A 20432-nucleotide genomic window follows, 5' to 3' on the forward strand; every position below is an offset into this window, starting at 1 on the left:
TCCGTCTACGGAATCCCCATCGGGATCCGTATTCGGTTTCCCCATTGGGACCCGTATTCGGTTTTCTCATCGGGATCCGTATTCGGTTTCCCCATTGGGACCCGTATTCGGTTTTCCCATCGGGATCCGTATTCGGTTTCCCCATTGGGACCCGTATTCGGTTTTCCCATCGGGATCCGTATTCGGTTTTCCCATCGGGATCCGTATTCGGTTTTCCCATCGGGATCCGTATTCGGTTTCCCCATCGGGATCCGTATTCGGTTTCCCCATTGGGATCCGTATTCGGTTTCCCCATTGGGACCCGTATTCGGTTTTCCCATCGGGATCCGTATTCGGTTTCCCCATTGGGACCCGTATTCGGTTTTCCCATCGGGATCCGTATTCGGTTTCCCCATCGGGATCCGTATTCGGTTTTCCCATCGGGATCCGTATTCGGTTTCCCCATCGGGATCTGTCTACGGAATCCCCATCGGGATCCGTATTCGGTTTCCCCATTGGGACCCGTATTCGGTTTTCCCATCGGGATTCGTATTTGGTTTCCCCATCGGGATCCGTATTCGGTTTCCCCGTCGGGATCCGTCTACGGAATCCCCATCGGGATCCGTATTCGGTTTCCCCATTGGGACCCGTATTCAGTTTTCCCATCGGGATCCGTATTCGATTTTCCCATCGGGATCCGTATTCGGTTTCCCCATCGGGATCCGTATTCGGTTTCCCCATCGGGATCCGTATTCGGTTTCCCCATTGGGACCCGTGTTCGGTTTTCCCATCGGGATCCGTATTCGGTTTCCCCATCGGGATTCGTATTTGGTTTCCCCATCGGGATCCGTATTCGGTTTCCCCGTCGGGATCCGTCTACGGAATCCCCATCGGGATCCGTATTCGGTTTCCCCATTGGGATCCGTATTCGGTTTTCCCATCGGGATCCGTATTCGGTTTCCCCATCGGGATCCGTATTCGGTTTCCCCATTGGGATCCGTATTCGGTTTCCCCATTGGGACCCGTATTCGGTTTTCCCATCGGGATCCGTATTCGGTTTCCCCATTGGGACCCGTATTTGGTTTTCCCATCGGGATCCGTATTCGGTTTCCCCATCGGGATCCGTATTCGGTTTTCCCATCGGGATCCGTATTCGGTTTCCCCATCGGGATCTGTCTACGGAATCCCCATCGGGATCCGTATTCGGTTTCCCCATTGGGACCCGTATTCGGTTTTCCCATCGGGATCCGTATTCGGTTTCCCCATCGGGATCCGTATTCGGTTTCCCCGTCGGGATCCGTCTACGGAATCCCCATCGGGATCCGTATTCGGTTTCCCCATTGGGACCCGTATTCGGTTTTCCCATCGGGATCCGTATTCGGTTTCCCCATCGGGATCCGTATTCGGTTTCCCCATCGGGATCCGTATTCGGTTTCCCCATTGGGACCCGTATTTGGTTTTCCCATTGGGTTCCGTATTCGGTTTTCCCATCGGGATCCGTATTCGGTTTCCCCGTCGGGATCCGTCTACGGAATCCCCGTCGGGATCCGTCTACGGAATCCCCATCGGGATCCGTATTCGGTTTCCCCATTGGGACCCGTATTTGGTTTTCCCATCGGGATCCGTATTCGGTTTCCCCATCGGGATCCGTATTCGGTTTCCCCATCGGGATCCGTATTCGGTTTTCCCATCGGGATCCGTATTCGGTTTCCCCATCGGGATCTGTCTACGGAATCCCCATCGGGATCCGTATTCGGTTTCCCCATTGGGACCCGTATTCGGTTTTCCCATCGGGATCCGTATTCGGTTTCCCCATCGGGATCCGTATTCGGTTTCCCCGTCGGGATCCGTCTACGGAATCCGTATTCGGTTTCCCCATTGGGACCCGTATTCGGTTTTCCCATCGGGATCCGTATTCGGTTTCCCCATCGGGATCCGTCTACGGAATCCCCATCGGGCTCCGTTTACGGAACCCGTCATCGGGCTTGTAGCTTTTAGTAAAAAAATACACTGACTAACCTGCAAAGAGATCTGGCTGCAAACTCCCCGCCCGGGATCCAGCTTCGGATTCCCTACCGGGATTCGGCTGGGACTGGTACCGGTACACTTTCCTAAAAAAAAAATAATTACATTACATTAAATTAATAAATTCACATTTACTTACCAGAAAAACATTGCATCGCCACCAAAACTCGCGACGGACACATTATTGGCACTTTCTCGGGCTAATTCGTAAACAAATCAAACTTTTCCCACTGCAAAAAAAAACTGTACACGGCCAATGAGATCAACGCAAATTTGAGTACAGTGTACTCAATATCGAACAAAGTGCAGGATGAGTAAATTTGCCGCATGTTTTCCTGTGGAAAACCTCAAAAATCTGCCCTAAAATAAGGAAAATTTACGAGAATCCAGAGAATCCAATCTTTGCTTTTCTCATATTCGGAACATGAGGGAAATTAATTCAAAACTGAGTTCCTGCACTTTTTGCGATTTATGAGTGAACTAACCTCAAATTAGGGTCGTTCTCATTCGCCGTGTAGTGCTGACTCAGGACAAAACAAACTTTGCATGCGGCGAGAGACCGAGGGACAACAATTTACATCGTGATGAACTTTGATTCTAATGTAACATTTGGTTCTGTTGTCATTGGATGTATTCTGATGTTTTATGCGTGCAACAAATTACATCGTGATGATGTTTGATTCTAATGTAACGTTAGGTTCTGTTGTCATTGGATGTATTCTGATGTTTTATGCGTGCAACAAATTACATCGTGATGAAGTTTGATTCTAATGTAACGTTAGGTTCTGTTGTCATTGGATGTATTCTGATGTTTTATGCGTGCAACAAATTACATCGTGATGATGTTTGATTCTAATGTAACGTTAGGTTCTGTTGTCATTGGATGTACTCTGATGTTTTATGCGTGCAACAAATTACATCGTGATGAAGTTTGATTCTAATGTAACGTTAGGTTCTGTTGTCATTGGATGTATTCTGATGTTTTATGCGTGCAACAAATTACATCGTGATGATGTTTGATTCTAATGTAACGTTAGGTTCTGTTGTCATTGGATGTATTCTGATGTCAAATTTTACATCGTCAAGACGTTTGATTCTGATGTAACGTTTGAGGCTAATGTATTTTTATGTACTTGGACGTCACACTGAAGTCTGAATACATTAAGGTTACAGCAATACACGTTAAAATTTAATGTATTGAAGATGTCTGCTGATGTTTCCTACATTACAATTTCTATTCGGGTACGAACTGTTGTTTTAAAACTCACAAAAATGTGCACAAAAAAGTTTTTTTGTATTTATGCATATGCTGGCCATATCTAGATAAACATTTGAAGAGGTCCTGTCTGCATTTAGCTATTCATTTCAAGATTCGTTCGATATTCTAATTGAGTAACGACAGTTTTGCAAACATGCTTCATGTTATTTGTGCCAAATAGTTTAAAGAAAAAATGTAATCTTCTTCTTTTTCTTCTTTAGCTATTGTGCCCCAACTAGAAGTTTACGCTTGCTCTCAACTGAAGGGATTAGAGACAACAGGGTGCAAGTGATTTTGATTGATTCTCTTCATCGACTTTGTCTTTCGTTAATAATTCAGTGGCAAACATATTCCTTGATGCGGTTCCTATGCTGCATGACAGATGATAACCTCCTTTAAGTATCAAACTATGTAGCAGAAATAGTATGAATACATTTTAAAAGATGTAATGTATTGCAAATCTACCAAATATAATAACAATCACAGCAGTGAATGTTTTTGCAACGATATAAAGAAATGTGAAGAAAATAGATCAATGAAAATTTTCCTGGAGCCGAGGACAACAACTCACAAATGTTGATGTTTAGATGTTATTTGACGTTTTGTCTTGCGTTTTGTTTGACAAATGCGTCAATCACACGCTAACTATAAAATACTCAGTGATGAGTAAAATTACATGCAGTTTGATAATTTATTATATCACACATTATCCATTAATAAGCTCGTAAACAAGCTCGTGAATGAGTATGTGTTATGCTCTCGATTATCTACCAATGAATAATTTTTACTCATTTGTGGATTACAGTTACTCATTAATGGGCAATTGATTAATTATTTATGGTGGTAAGCTCGAGCCGGTATTATCAACAATCAATACGAAACTAACGATTTTAAATTGGCTTACTACTTGACTAGCCTATTGGTCCCAAGCAAATCAATTAACCTACCCCATTCTTTTCAAAATTCTAGTACTACACTATGTTTGTTTTGATTCACTATGAAAGTTTGACAGATAAAATGAGGGGCTCGTGGATTTTCCTATGTTTCAAGGGGTGCATCGATTAGCTTGGGACCGAAGATAGTACCAGAGCTGAGCCAAAAAGTTGAGCTCGTTTCTTCGGGACCTTCTGGTCTTAGAGTTACCTCTATAGTATTATCATAACTCTAAGACCAGAAGGTCCCGAAGAAACGAGCTCAACTTTTTGGCTCCGCTCTGGTACTATCTTCGGTCCCAAGCTAATCGATTCTCCCCTCGAAACATAGGAAAATCCACTAACCCCTCATTTTATCTGTCAAACTTTCGTAGCGAATCGAAACAATCATAGTGTAGTACTGGAATTTACATATACTAGAACGTACCCCCTAATGTACCCCAACCGATTTGCTTGGGACCAATAGGCTAGTCAAGTAGTGAGCCAATTTAAAATCGTTAGTTTCGTATTGATTGTTGGTATTATCCTCGGATTAAATCCCGATCAAGAATGTCTGGCTACTTTGATGTCGACATCAGAGTTGATCAACACGACTCTAAGAAAAAAATTAGCAGGTCATCCAAACAGGGACGGTATTAAAATTCAATCCGATTTGGAGCTTACCGCCATAATTGTGATTTTCACAAAATGGGAGAAAGTCTACTCATAAAAGGGTACTATAAAGTTACCGTGCAGTGAATAAACGTCAATAATGAATTTTAACACATTTTTTTTTGTGATTTGAGCTCGCATTTGTCAGAGACGTTGATAGAGACGCGCAAAGAAAATTTCTGTCAAAACAGCAGCACGGTTTTTGAGGCATCTTTTGGCAATGTCACTGGCAAACATGTTTCCTCGAGTTGCTTCAAATGACTTTCATACAGTGCCGCAACGCTGTTGAGAAAATTTGAACGTTCGACCGGAACTGAATAGAAACGAAGTGCCCGGAACATTTTGCAAAAATAAAGTTAAGACGAGAAATGACAGTCGCTCCATGACAGTATAACCAACAATCAATACGAAACTAACGATTTTAAATTGGCTCACCACTTTAGTAGCCTATTGGTCCCAAGCAAACGATTAACGTACCCTATTCTAGTTGAAATTCTATTACTACACTATGTTTGTTTTGATTCGCTATGAAAGTTTGACAGATAACATCAGGGGTGTGTGGATTCATGCAGAACATGCAGGGGTGAGTGAAATAGCTTGGGACTGCAACGATGGGACCGTTGTTCTGGTACTGAGCGAGCCAAAAATAATAATGATTTTCTTCGGGACCCAGTGGTCTTAGAGTTACCTCTATGGTATAACCACAAACGAAGTGACAGACGGAGAGTCTCGAAAACTTTGGTGACGAACCTGCTGTTGCAATTTTTCAGTGTACCACATGGCAACACTACTGCTGGATTTTACTAGCATTTTCACCAAATGTACTACAATGTTTTGATTCTATCCCAAGTAACATTGCAGGTTTTATCACGGTTTTAAAGCATTCTACAAGTCTGAATCATGGTCTACAGAACCCTCATAAAACCGAAATTGTTACTTGGGATCTCTTTCACTCTACTCAAAACTGAAATGCATATAAAAAGACAAAATGGTACACTCTTTGCACACTGTCAAAAATCATTGCACACAAAATCAACTTTGTTCAAATCAAAACAAAAATACTAGTCCATCTAGTGGCTGATGGCACAAGCTTCTAAAAAAAATCTATTACAGTGAACCACATTATTTTAATTGATTTCTTCGCCAGTTAGTCGTCTGTCACTTCGTTTGTGGTATATCTTTTGTCATATTTTACTGATTTGTTTTATTTAGTTTTATGTTAATAAAAATGATTGCGCTGCGGAATTGATTTTCGTCACTAATAAATGTTGTATTTAATTGAATCAACAATTAATAAATAAATAATTTGATATCTGAATTATTTCGTGAAAAAAATTTATTATCATTGAGAACAATAACTTTCTGGTGAATTGAGCGAACAGTAATGTTTATTTACTTTGCTCGTTTGGTTCAGCGTTTGACGGTTCGTTTGGTTCTTTTCGCTGCAATCTATGCATGTCTCTATTCAACGTCTCTGGCATTTTTCTGTGATTGGTAGTTTTATTGCTTTTTTTCCCTTGATTTGTTTTCCGTCGATCTTGTTTTCCGTGCTGAGCACCAATGCTACTGACGCCAGGGAGATAACTCCCACAACTGGACCCTACCTATCGACCCTCATATGTTGATGGGGACCAGAGCTGTTATGCTTCAAAACATTGATTGCATTTTTGTATTTTTCGAGCCTTATTTTCCAACTTCCAAGTGGAATGACAATACCGGTTGAGGGTTACCGCCATACGCATATTTCAATCCGATAGACAGACAGACAGCGCATTTTGTCCGAAGTTATGTTTTACTTACACTCAAAGATAAATTAAATCAAAAAGCTTAAAAAGTATGCAGATTCCCGCTTCACCTTATTGAGTCCGAGCCATGATTACTTCGGCAGTAGTCATGCATGATTAAAATCGAAATAATCTTTCCAGTATTACATTTTATTCTTTTTCAATACTGATATATAGTCAAAAAAGATTAAAATTCAATCAAAAATTATTAAAATAGAATCAAAAATGATTAAAATTTATTCAAAAAAGATAATATACAATGTAATGAATCATGATTAAACTGGGATTAATATCAGATGTTTATTTTTTGGAAAGGATTAATTTTTAATCATTCAATATGATTAAACTGAGTTTAATGTCAAATTGATTAAATTTCAAGCAAAATGGGAATAGTTCAATTTATCAGTGTACATATCGAGAGTAAAATCAATTGGCCTGTGTCGGAGTTTTCGGTTTTCTACTTTACCGTATACGTCCAGACAGGAGAGTTATAACATGTTATAACGGTTGTCAAATAATTGCAACACAGAAACCACCATCAAGATAGCGCTATAACATGTTATAACCATAGAGGTAACTCTAAGACCACTGGGTCCCGAAGAAAATCATTATTATTTTTGGCTCACTCAGTACCAGAACAACGGTCCCAAGCAGTCCCAAGCTATTTCACTCACCCCTGCATGTTCTGCATGAATCCACACACCCCTGATGTTATCTGTCAAACTTTCATAGCGAATCAAAACAAACATAGTGTAGTAATAGAATTTCAACTAGAATAGGGTACGTTAATCGTTTGCTTGGGACCAATAGACTACTAAAGTGGTGAGCCAATTTAAAATCGTTAGTTTCGTATTGATTGTTGCTATTACTTTATAGTACGTTCAGACTACAGAGTTATAACATGTTATAGCGCTATCTTGATGGTGGTTTCGGTGTTGCAATTATTTGACAACCGTTATAACATGTTATAACTCTCCAGTCTGGACAGCGTTTTACGAATGAATTGTCTTGGTAGGAAAATATTTCATTTGTTATACAACCGGTTTAAAGAAGTCAAGCTGTACTTATACCTGTCTTTAAAACTGGTATAATGCTACCTATATTTTCCGTGTAAAAAGCGTACTTTCCACCGCTAGGTGGCTTTCTGAAGTACATCGATTATTTTTCACTTTTTGAAGCAGAGATGAGCTTCCTTTCTTTGATGCTATGATCACAGACAAACAGACATAACACATTGAATATTTCTCACTGTAAAACATCGTCGCAAAAACATTACCGCCATCTGTTGAATACACTGTGGTGGGTAGTACACTGAACAGATGGCGGTAGTGTGTAAACGTCAAACGCAAGGGAATTGACTATGCGCGCCACAGGTGGCGGTACTACCAACTACGATACTTTTAAATTTACCGTTAAATGCTTGTTCGATGAACAACTTGCGAGTGTTATGTCTGTTTGTCTGTGCTATGATAGTGTAAGTCTAGATAGAGCTGGAATTAGGGCCTAACAGCTTTTTTAAACAATGACTTCTATCGATGATTTTTAGAAATTCAAGGCTTGCCCACGCAAACCAACATCATCGGGTAGGGAAAGAGTTCCACTATCCGATGGTTATGTTGGTCTGCGTGGGCGTGCCTTGAGTTCCCAGAAATCATCGATAGAAGTCATTGTTTACAAAAGCTGTTTCGCCCTAATTCCAGCTCTATCTAGAAGTGCGCATAGAAAGTCCGTGTGGAACGCTACCACAACGCATCGCTTGTTGAGCAGAAAAATGTACCACTCTTTGATTCACCGATTTTTTTGCACTTCCCCTTCTTTTCTGTGGTATAATCGAGGGTATAATACTGATGTTTTGGCACAAATTTATAAGTGAAACATATGAATAAAATAAATAAAATAAATAATTTTCACAGCCACAGACAAACAGACATATCGCTTCCATATTTTTTTTATCGAACACGCAATTAGCGGTCAATTTAAATTTTTCTTTTCCACCCGACGGCCCCCCGGATCTCGGACCCAGATCCCAACACCCATAGACCACCCTTAATCTCACCGAAAAATAGCAGGAATTTAGATGTCCTGTCTGCAGATTTCCATTTATTTGCTATACATTTTAAATAGTTTGTTTTATCCCGCATTCAAATGCTAAAATAATTTCAAAATATGTTTATTTTAAACATGAAAATCATGTTTTTTTTCGATCATACATAGTTGTCAAATCAAACAATTTTTAAAATAAACGTAACATTATTTTTGTTTTAAACATTATTATCAATGGCTTCTTGTTCTCATAAATTCGGCATTATTTGGTAGCTGATCTCTGTGCACATATTCGGCCGCACTTCCGTTACCAGGAAATAGTCATTAATTTCCGAGTTAATTTCCATGAATTCTTCATCGTCTACGAACCAATGTGCTGTCCTCCGATGGAACGGGAATCGACTGACTACGCCGCCCCTGTAAACGGAGTCCCAGAGTGATGGTTCCGTGGTCTATTACGCTAGATTTGCCTTGAGCCTGCAATTTGGAGAGATTTGCTGCTGGGGGAACGTCCAGTGGCGTTTCTATCATAAAAAGCCTCGAAATCGATCAGAAAATCTATATAGGCAGAGTATGATGACGGTTTTTTTTTTGCTTTGATGCTTTCCGCTTAACAGTTAATATCATTAATATTTATATTAAAAATTATAATAACTACCCATTTGAGCAATTTTTACACCAAATATTACTTCAGATCAAGTCACTAATAAAAAATAACCATAAACGAACGATAACCCAAATAATAGAACTATTTCATAAATGGTTTGGATGATACCCGGAACACGTTGTTAAGCAAAATAACCATAACAATTTTATTAGGGGTTGTATATACACGGTAACCGCAAAATACCCAATAATGACTACTAAGTAAGCATTTCCGATGGAAACTGGGACTACCCATTAAATGAGTAAAATTTTACCCATTTATGAGTAATTACAACTTCAAAAACAAGTAGTAAGTATTCATTTTTGAGTAGCAAATACTCATAAATAGGTAATATATTTAATCATTGAATGGGTAGTCCCAGTCTCCCTCGAAAATGCTTACTTTGTAGTCATTATTGGGTATTTTGCGATTACCGTGTATAGTCCTCAACCCTCTAAATCTAAATTTAATTTTAATATGATTTAAATGTCCAACTCTACACATTTCTAATGGCCAGTTCGAAATAACACAAACCTTACACGGTCGAGCCCAGAGCCAAATTAAGGAACAAAACGATGTGGTTTTTGACGTTTCTAAGAAGTGTGACAACTCGTACAAGACGAAAACAAACGCGATCGGTACGATTGAGCGCAACTTAGTGCTTACGAATTACAAACAAAAAGTAGTTTTCTTGAAGTGATTCGGCGAACAAAATGGTATGGAAATACTTTATTTTTTGTTCATTTTATAACTTTATTTTCTATTCATTTAGCTGTTCTACTCGTTCTTCAAATCCCTAGTCGGGAAAGATGTAGTGGTTGAGTTAAAAAATGACCTCAGGTAATGTCTGCCATAAAGCTATCTTTTCATTGTAGGTATTATTTAGAACACAGTATTGATTCTAATGTATAACTTTAAGCATTTGTGGAACACTGCATTCCGTCGATCAGTACCTCAACATTAAGCTGACAGATATCAGTGTAACTGATCCCGAAAAATATCCGCATATGCTGTCCGTCAAAAATTGTTTCATTCGAGGATCTGTTGTACGGTACGTTCAACTTCCTGGAGATGAGGTTGATACTCAGCTTTTACAAGATGCAGCTCGCAAGGAAGCGGTTACAAGTGTTAGATAAGCTTAATTTGCCGTAACGTGGGATTATAATTTATCTTTTATGTAATAAAACGTTAATGTGCATGAGTATTTTCTTAAGTTTAGTAAAACCAACATAATGTAGTTAGTTTGAAAGAAATCGATTGGATCACTCTTATTGATGCCACGCTACTTTGTACACTTGACTAATTATGATGCGTGATTTTCGGGGTTGATTGAAATCTCTTGCAAACCTTGTGATTCTGCCTTATACGCACCAAATGGATGTATTTAGATGTGTCGCATGACCATTCTTATGAGAAAGTAGAGTTTGACGATGATAATGGAACTACCACTTACTGTAGCAAGACAACTGTCAGTAGACTGTGAATTAACCTCGCTGTTCGACTTTATCAAGTTTAAAAACCTCTAATTGGACTCAACCTGCCATTGTATGAAGGACCAAAAACGGTTTGAATAAATCTGTGGGCAACATCACGATCAACGATAAATGAGAATCTCCTTCCAACAACAGGATCATATAACCGGTTAAAAAGGCCATCCAACAGGAGGATGCCCCAATGAGTGCGGAGAAGGGCCCACCCTCCTTTCACGAAATTTTAATGGCTTTTCCGCTCTCTCACCTATTTCGCTTCAATCGGGTGCCCTGGTGAACCCTCCCGTACCCAGCATTCAGTGATTCATATAATAATATTATGTTAATTATAAAAAAAATAATAATAAATAGGGGAAATGTCGGTTTCGGCAATACCTTAGCCTATTATCGTCAGGGGGTTAACAAAGCCCTAGAGCACTCAAATTTGGCCACAAGATGCTCTGAAACACAATGTATCCACATGTACGTTGTTTACTCCCTGACGATAATAGGTTAAGGTATTGGCGAAGCCGACTTTTAACCTCTTCTTAGTAAAAAAAAAAAAAAAAAAAAATTAATTATATAAACTTAAAGGCTTGATAACGAAAACCTTGTCCAAATTATAGATTCCATAGATAAGCGGAGGCACAAAAAGTTGTTTTGGCAACCATGAAAAATGAATGATCTTACTGGCTAGAGTCGGTGTATAATGAGTCACGCCAAGAGAAAAACAGTTGAACTCGCAACACGGTTTTCGAAAGACTTCTACAACAACTTCAAATGACTTCTAGCGAGAGAAAAAATATTGCAGCTGTAGTAAATCATTATATCAGTGATTTTGTCAAATTATCTTAACAAAAAATAGTAGAAATTCTCATTACAAATCATTACCGAGCGTATCCCATGACAATTTAACGCTCATTTCTTCGATTATATTTTATATTTTATTGCAATACCTTTCGTGGACCTTTCATAGCATCGTAATGTTTATTGACTTTGCAGACTTTGCACGATAGGTAGCCGGTTTGACAGTTCAATAGGTAGACTTGGCTTCACTCTTGGCGTGACTCATTATACACCGACTCTATTACTGGCATCCGTGAAAAAAGTTCATGCCATCACAGAGCTCTTCGTTGTGCAGTTTTGTTTTGTTTCGTGCGTAAAAGTTCAAAATGAAGTGCAAAGCAAATTTGCAACAATGTATCGATGAATGGTTTGCTTTATCTTTCCTTCTTCCGTTGTCCGCGAAATAAATCGGAATTTATAGTGTGGAAAGCCTTTTGTGCTTATAATATTACAATACTTCTCCCTCAAACAACACCATGATAACGTTTGGCTAAACTAACTGACTGTTCGTTTGGCTACATTATACTTTTCCTCCGCTTATCTGTGGAATCTATAATATCTATAGTCCAAATGTAGTTTTAAAACCGCGCCAATAGGGTTACCTACCTCATTCCCGGCCTATTGAGCACAACCCACACTTAATCTTTCTTATCCCGTAAAAAAATCCAATAAAAATACGAAGATTTTATTAACTGTCAAAACATTGGACATTTTTGTCCATTACCATAAAATCACAACGAAATTCATGGTTCACAACAATAAAAATCATAGTATTTGAGAAATTTATAGTAAAAAAGGGTTGTTAAGCATCTTAACAATAAAAAAATGATTTTTCTCGAACAAATTTGATTTCATCACAGTAACTTTCGTTGTTTGAGCATTGTATCGTTAAAAATCGAAATTAATTTTTTTAGCGACGCCGGTGGTGTAGTGGTAAGCGTGATTACTTCTCAGCCCAGCAGGCCTGGGTTAAATCCCAGTCGGCGCCGCCGAGATGCTCTGAGGCATAACATCTCTGATCACGCCGGGAAGTAAATCCGTTGGTCCCCGGTTCATGAGCTGATGGGTCGATAGATAGGATCCAGGTGTGGGAGCTACCTCTCTCTCGTCGGGTAGCATTGATGCTCAGCATGGAAAACAAGATCGACGGAAAACAAATCAAGGAAAATAAAAAAGGAATTAATTTTTTCTTCCATACAACAATTTAACAAAATTTTTTAATGTATTCGAAATTCAACACTAAAAATCATTGTAATTTCGTTGTTTTATTATAATAATTTTTTTTCGGGATGCCTGTTCTTACTACATATAGAGTTATGGTTATTACATGTTATAGCGCTATCTTCCCTGCGCTTTGGTATAGGGCATCGTTGTGCCAATTTGGTCATGACACATTTCGAGTATGAGAGAGTGATTGCAGTTTGCTCAAAAGTGCCTGAGTAAAATCGAAGACAACAAATCAAGAAGACTGGCAGGTGAGACAGGTACAATCGCGTCATCTGCCGCTCAAAGGTAAATGCTTCGAACGAATTTGATAGCAATGATTACATCCTTAGAAGAAGGGTTTGTGTATTTGCTCATTTTTCTATGCGTTGCTTCCACCTTCACTCAAGCGCAGCGCCATTGTATCTGTCGCTTGGATTCTGGCAAAGTTGCCAGTCTTCTTGATTTGTTGTCTTCGGTAAAATGCAAGAACTTTCTATGATTTCCCGTAGTTATTACAGTGAAGATATACACCCATATTCTCGTTTATATCTGAACGTGTTTGCCATACAGAAACATTTTTATTTGATTTTGTGTGGTAGATGGGTTTCAACGTTAGGATAACGTTGAAAAATTGAGAAATGTATCGCTTCAGTTTGAGAAGCACTTCACTTCGCAACCGACAAACCATTCTGATGGCCCACATTGCCGTGCAGGCACCGTGTGTTGGCAGGGTCCAATATTGGACAGTTTGATGTTTATAAAGTACCATCAGTTAAAACTGTATTTTTGAGCTTTATGTATATACATTCTTAAGGCGAACCAGCCTAAGGCTGAAAGCCTCCTAAATAAAGCTAAATTAATTAATTAATTATACATTCTTAGGTGTTTCTTAGAAGATTATCATGTTGTTGTACGTTGATTCAAAGAGTAAATGGTATTAACATTGAGCTGTCCATAGTTGGGCGTTGTTGAACTTGTGGTACTTGCACAACATTTCATTTGAGTACCAAAGTAACCATAAATCACAAAGTAGATGTGGATTCAGAATGAGACAATGTAACTGAGATATGGTTAGTTGGGTATTTAGATGAAACTATTACTTTGGAGAACTAATCCTGGTTGTATCTCTTTTTCGTTTGCATGTAACACTATTTGATATTACTAATCATATCAAATCTATGATGCACCGAGTGTTCATTCCGGGTGGTGAGCGAACCTAAAGATGAAGAAGCCCCTTCTCGGAACGAGTGTATTGTTAATGATACTTCAAAGTCGGTTTCTGTGATGGTTGGTATCACAATAAAAAGAGGTAAAATAGTTAGTACCATCTTCATCGAAATGTAAGTATTGTTGACAATAATTATAACTAAATGATATGCAAATTTATACGATAGTTACCTGGATCAACGATATTTAAACATACGCATTCAATCTCGACGACATCTAATTGTGCATTTCAACACCTTTGCTTTGCTGGCGTCTGAGTTTTCCGGAAAATCTGTAATCGATATGGTATCACATTAGTTATACGTTTTCATAACTTGAAACAACATGTGGCAAATATTTTGAGGGCTGAAGTTTGCAAATCGTTGTCATTTTCAAATCATTCTTCTGTTTGTGCGGGTTAGTTATAGGTTCAAAATCAAACATTGTGGAATAATCTCTATTTAAAGGATTATTTTCCAAAAAATCACAAAAAAACAGGGAACCTTAAACGTTAGATAAACGATATAAGCTCCGTGGTTGAGTGGCTTTCGTGTTAGTGGCATCATTCATTTAGGTGTATGTACCTGAGCAAAGCATCAAAATGACAGCAATTAGTAATCCAATTTTGATATCAACCTCATACTGACATCATAATTTTGTTTTCATTTTGCTCTTCAAAAATATGTTGTTGCAGTTTTGTTTTCATTGCCTTAGCAGAACATTGAATTGAATACTCGTTTTGGTAGCAACGGGAAAATATACATCAAATGAGTTTTCAGTGATGTGATGCAAGATTTTTGATTGTTCTCAATTTGTATATTTTAACGACCAAAACGACAGCAACCTGAGTTAGCATAATTAGCGACATCACAACATCAAATTTAGTTTTCAATTTGATCTCAGACTTTGCTCGGGTATTGTGTGTGTCATGAAGTGAGATCTCCATTTCCACTTCGGTTGGGAACTATTTCGTTATCAAGAGACTTTCTTATGTGACCTATTGGGCGTTGTCTGTTGTCCTTTGCCTTGTAAGTTATTTGTTCAGTTTGTAAAACTGCATTAAAGCTTTTTAGAGGAGGATCAATTAATGTTGAACCATATGGGCACAACATACAGGAAACAACGCGGTTAAAAATCATAAACCTCATTAACCTACCGCTACGTCAGCTCTAGAAAAGGTTAATGACTGGAACCAAATTATTTCACTAGTTTGAACATCACAGATACATGTTTATGATCTTCAAAATATCTGCTGCATGTAAAAGAAAATCCTCTTAGGATGATTGTGTATTGAAATTTACGAAGCAATTTTCATACCTGGAGAATAGGGTAGATTTGGGTTCAACGGTTGACTAGTAGACCCAAATGATCCATCGACACCCAAGTAGTGGCTGTGATCGCTCACGGGTGACTCAAGTTTGATCGACTTCTCCTCCTTGTCCGAATGACCGAACCAGCCGAAGGCTGAAAGCCTCCTAAATAAAGCTAAATTAATTAATTTATTATACATTCTTAGGTGTTTCTTAGAAGATTATCATGTTGTTGTACGTTGATTCAAAGAGTAAATGGTATTAACATTGAGCTGTCCATAGTTGGGCGTTGTTGAACTTGTGGTACTTGCACAACATTTCATTTGAGTACCAAAGTAACCATAAATCACAAAGTAGATGTGGATTCAGAATGAGACAATGTAACTGAGATATGGTTAGTTGGGTATTTAGATGAAACTATTACTTTGGAGAACTAATCCTGGTTGTATCTCTTTTTCGTTTGCATGTAACACTATTTGATATTACTAATCATATCAAATCTATGATGCACCGAGTGTTCATTCCGGGTGGTGAGCGAACCTAAAGATGAAGAAGCCCCTTCTCGGAACGAGTGTATTGTTAATGATACTTCAAAGTCGGTTTCTGTGATGGTTGGTATCACAATAAAAAGAGGTAAAATAGTTAGTACCATCTTCATCGAAATGTAAGTATTGTTGACAATAATTATAACTAAATGATATGCAAATTTATACGATAGTTACCTGGATCAACGATATTTAAACATACGCATTCAATCTCGACGACATCTAATTGTGCATTTCAACACCTTTGCTTCTCCTTTCTCTTATCCTTCACCTATGCATGCACCTACGCTTCTATGTTAAGGATCAACTTAACCCTCATTTAGTATTCGGCTGATTTCAATCGACTCGCATAAGTCATTATCTATAAGAGCCATCTCATCTTTATCTATTTGATTGCTGCATGAAAGGTGTATAATTGGTCATCAACATTACACTGGCGACCAGGCTCAATACCCCTCCAGCATGGCACAATAACAATAACAATAACAATATATAAATAATCCGGTTAATATTAGAAAGGAGCATGTTGAAACAAACCACTAAAAACCTGTATAGTAGCATGGTGGAGTCGTAATTTGAGACAAGCAGCGACTCGGACTGGGAGAGTGGTTCAGAAGACCTAGTTCCATCAGACTTCCTCGGATTTAGTGATGAGGACCCCATCATGAGAGGAACCGATTCTGATGACGAGGTCGGTCCGAGGCAACGACAATGACAACCCACAAAGCATCCCCAGTCAACAGACGATTCAGCAATAACAACCCATAAAGCATCCCCAGTCAACCGATGATGATTCTGGAACACAAGTAAGCCCAGAATTCATAGGTAAGTTCACACAATCATTATACTAACATGCTTTCCCAATAGGTTCCTACTCAAATGTGTTAGCAGTGCCTATTCGACCACCATTGGTTATCTCTTGAGTAGGCCTTGACAAATTAGCACCAAAAGGGCTGCAACCTGTAGTCTACCAAAAAAAAATGTTATAGCGCTATCTTGATGGTGGTTTCTGTGTTGAAATTATTTGACAACCGTTACAACATGTTATAACCAACAATCAATACGAAACTAACGATTTTAAATTGACTCACTACTTGACTAGCCTATTGGTTCCAAGCAAATCGACTAACGTACTCCATTATAGTATAAATTCCAGTACTACACTATGTTTGTTTTGATTCGCTATGAAAGTTTGACAGATAAAATGAGGGGTTAGTGGATTTTTCTATGTTTCGAGGGGTGAATCGATTAGCTTGGGACCGAAGATAGTACCAGAACTGAGCCAAAAAGTTGAGCTCATTTCTTCGGGACCTTCTGGTCTTATTTGCCTCTATGTTATAACTGCTCAGTCTGGCCAGCGCTTTAATCTAGCGTAGTTTAGCACCAAACGGAATGTTATTATTACAGATGCCTTCCACATTTATTGACCTTTCCATATGTACCGTTAGTTCTGATAAGGGGTCGAAAAATATTCGTTTATTGTTGGCCTACGGGTTTTCTTGGGCCTATTAGCCACTGAAACGTCATTGGGATTCTCTTTGGCCTATCGAACGGATAGAAAAGTGAATTCGCGTGCGCCTTTTGTATACTTTTGTTGCGCCTTTTGTTTGTGAGATCTTATTTTGCGTTTTTCAAAACTTCGTCTGGCAGCTATTGAATTGGGTTCTTTAAGAGTATTGAGGTAAATGCGTATTCGTAATCTGCATTAAAAATGCATCCAACCTCCAAAATTTCATCAATATTGGTACACTGGATCTAATTGAAATAAGTTCAATTACTTTAGCAAACATCACCATCTTAGCTCCCCTCGGTGGGTCTTTGTATGGGAGCGAGCAATATACCACAGACAAACAGACGTAACTCTTTGAAAAACTTGTTCTTGAAAATATAGTATCTCAAAACATATAACCTCAGTAACGACATCTCTCTGGCTTCTCGCGGAAAACAAGCTTGCTCGCTAACTCGTAAACAATATTGCATAAAAGTTCTATCGAATGTATGGAAACGTCAAAGTGATCCGATGCCAGCGCTGCGGCGAGTAGTTCGCGGAACTGATAATATTCAAATCAACCGTTAAATGCATGAACGAAGACACACAATGAAGAGTTACGTCTGTTTGTCTGTGAATATACGCTATTTCAAAACTACCCACATTTGGGTAGAATCCACCCAGATCGGTCAAAACTGAACCTACCCAAAAATGGGTAAACTATGTTGGAAGTGACAAGTTGACACATGAACAAAGTCGATCGGATTCATGTCGATGTTGTCCATTTGTCAACTTGTCATTCATAACATAGTTTACCCATTTTTGGGTAGGTTCAGTTTTCACCGATCTGGGTGAATTCTACCCAAATTTGAGAAGTTTCAAAATAGCGTGTATCCAGTTAATTTTTCGGCCGGCGCCGGTGGTATAGTGATAAGCGTGACTGCTTTCTCACCCCAATGGGTCTGGGTTCAATGCCAGCCGAGGTCGGTGGGATTTTTCTGAGGCTTAAAAATCTCTCACGTTTTCCTTCGGAAGGGAGGTAAACCCGTTGGTCCTGGCCCATGTGTGTTGAATGAGTGCGATATCCTACGCAGGTGTGGAAGCTGCCTTACTGCACATTCGATTGCCGTCAATGGATGGCAATCGATATCCGTCGGTGATTGGCACTAGATTGCAGAACAGAGACCGACGTTAAATAAAGGAAAGAAGAAGTTAATTTTTCCTTTGGGGTGCGGAGCGCCCCCCTCACCACGACCAGGCTACGCCACTGGTTGATAGTTATTCCTGTTTGTTTGTTTTCATGCGGTGAACGAATGTAAAATCTTTATTTGATTCAACCTTTAGCATATAATATGATCGATGTAGAAGATATCAAAGGATTTGATGGCATGGACAATGTTCATTGCAGTAATGCGCTTGGCGTTCATTTCAAATGATTTTATTTTGTCTAAAATTTTACATTGCTTGTAAGGGGTTGATTCTATGTTTGTTTACTCACTATATCAAATGACTCGTTTCCTGTTTTCTGCAGCTTAAAATATCCTTTAAGTAACAATCGATTCTCAATGTATAGTTAATAATCATAAATAATTCGCGCAAATTTGTTTACAATAAATTAAATTACTCATTACAAAGATCATTCCAATTATTTACAAAAACGTCATACGCAATCTATAAATTCTGTTTCCCAATCTAACTGAATAGTTTTTGTTGTTTGGTAGACAACTTAATCGCAGGTTTTCATACCATTTTAAACAATTATAATACAAAGATTCAAGTACAGCAATATTAATTTTCAACTGTTATTGACTAGCATTTTATTCACGTTAAAATTATGATAGCGATAAATTTCAGTTACAACATAATTCCACAAACTAATGTTGATGGGCGAAAATTTATTCACACGGTCCTCCCCTCCTTCTCTTTTTAATGGGACTCTTGGATTGCATCACCTCTCCATCCATTGCATCATTGCTCGATGGCTGTAGCGTTGAAATATGAATTTTGCATTAGATATAGCTTATCTATATGGGTGATGCTGGTTCCAGGAATTAAACTGTTGATATTGTTATTGTTGTGATTGACTAAGCTGGCACTGGTGTTGTTGTTGTTGTTGTTGTTATTATTGTTCGCGCTGTTGTTACTATTGCTGCTACTGTTTAGACTCGTCTGAAGGTCCAGATTTTGCAGCGACATGGTGTCTGACGTGGCCTCGTCCAGGTTATCGAAACTTTCATCTAGCGAAATGTCGCTGCTACACATGCTGGCGTCTGAGTTTTCCGGAAAATCTGTAATCGATATGGTATCACATTAGTTATACGTTTTCATAACTTGAAACAACATGTGGCAAATATTTTGAGGGCTGAAGTTTGCAAATCGTTGTCATTTTCAAATCATTCTTCTGTTTGTGCGGGTTAGTTATAGGTTCAAAATCAAACATTGTGGAATAATCTCTATTTAAAGGATTATTTTCCAAAAAATCACAAAAAAACAGGGAGCCTAAAGCGTTAGATTAACGATATAAGCTCCGTGGTTGAGTGGCTTTCGTGTAAGTGGCATCATTCATTTAGGTGTATGTACCTGAGCAAAGCATCGAAATGACAGCAAATAGTAATCCAATTTTGATATCAATCTCATACTGAAATCATAATTTTGTTTTCATTTAGCTGAAGATTAGCTCTTCAAAAATATGTTGTTGCAGTTTTCTTTTCATTGCCTTAGCAGAACATCAAATTGAATACTCATTTTGGTATCAACGGGAAAAATATATATTTATTTGGTATCAAAACTGATAGCAGAATTTGTTTTTTAAGTGATGTGATGCAAGATTCTTTTTTTTTCTCAATTTGGATATTTTAACGACCAAAACGACAGCAACCTGAGTTAGCATAATTAGCGACATCAAAACATCAAATTTAGTTTTCAATTTGATCTCAGATTTTGCTCGGGTATTGTGTGTGTCATGAAGTGAGATCTCCATTTCCACTTCGGTTGTGAACTATTTCGTTATCAAGAGATTTTCTTATGCGACCTATTGGGCGTT

At 38.6% G+C, this 20432-nt stretch overlaps 2 protein-coding genes across 3 annotated transcripts in view; one reads left to right on the top strand and one right to left on the bottom strand.

Moving 5' to 3' along the window:
- The first annotated feature begins 9970 nt into the window (after positions 1–9970).
- On the top strand, positions 9971–10519 carry LOC135705147 (U6 snRNA-associated Sm-like protein LSm2). Its single transcript, XM_065226735.1, has 3 exons — positions 9971–10034; positions 10091–10158; positions 10238–10519. Exons 1-3 carry the CDS (start codon positions 10032–10034, stop codon positions 10452–10454), a joined length of 288 nt encoding a protein of 95 aa, XP_065082807.1. The 5' UTR covers positions 9971–10031; the 3' UTR covers positions 10455–10519.
- Positions 10520–19356: 8837 nt separating this feature from the next.
- Positions 19357–20432, bottom strand: part of Lmx1a (LIM homeobox transcription factor 1 alpha) — a 32191-nt gene continuing 31115 nt past the window's right edge. For both annotated transcript variants that reach the window (XM_065226730.1, XM_065226731.1), the window contains exon 4: positions 19357–19677. In XM_065226730.1, the coding sequence (XP_065082802.1) occupies positions 19358–19677 (320 nt within the window). In that variant the 3' untranslated portion in view covers position 19357. The remainder of the gene's footprint in view (positions 19678–20432) is intronic.

The sequence above is a fragment of the Ochlerotatus camptorhynchus genome, unplaced genomic scaffold (genome assembly GCF_037179485.1).
Source record: "Ochlerotatus camptorhynchus isolate MF236.1 unplaced genomic scaffold, CSIRO-AGI_Acam_v1.1 ptg000258l, whole genome shotgun sequence".
Classification (NCBI taxonomy): domain Eukaryota; kingdom Metazoa; phylum Arthropoda; class Insecta; order Diptera; family Culicidae; genus Ochlerotatus; species Ochlerotatus camptorhynchus.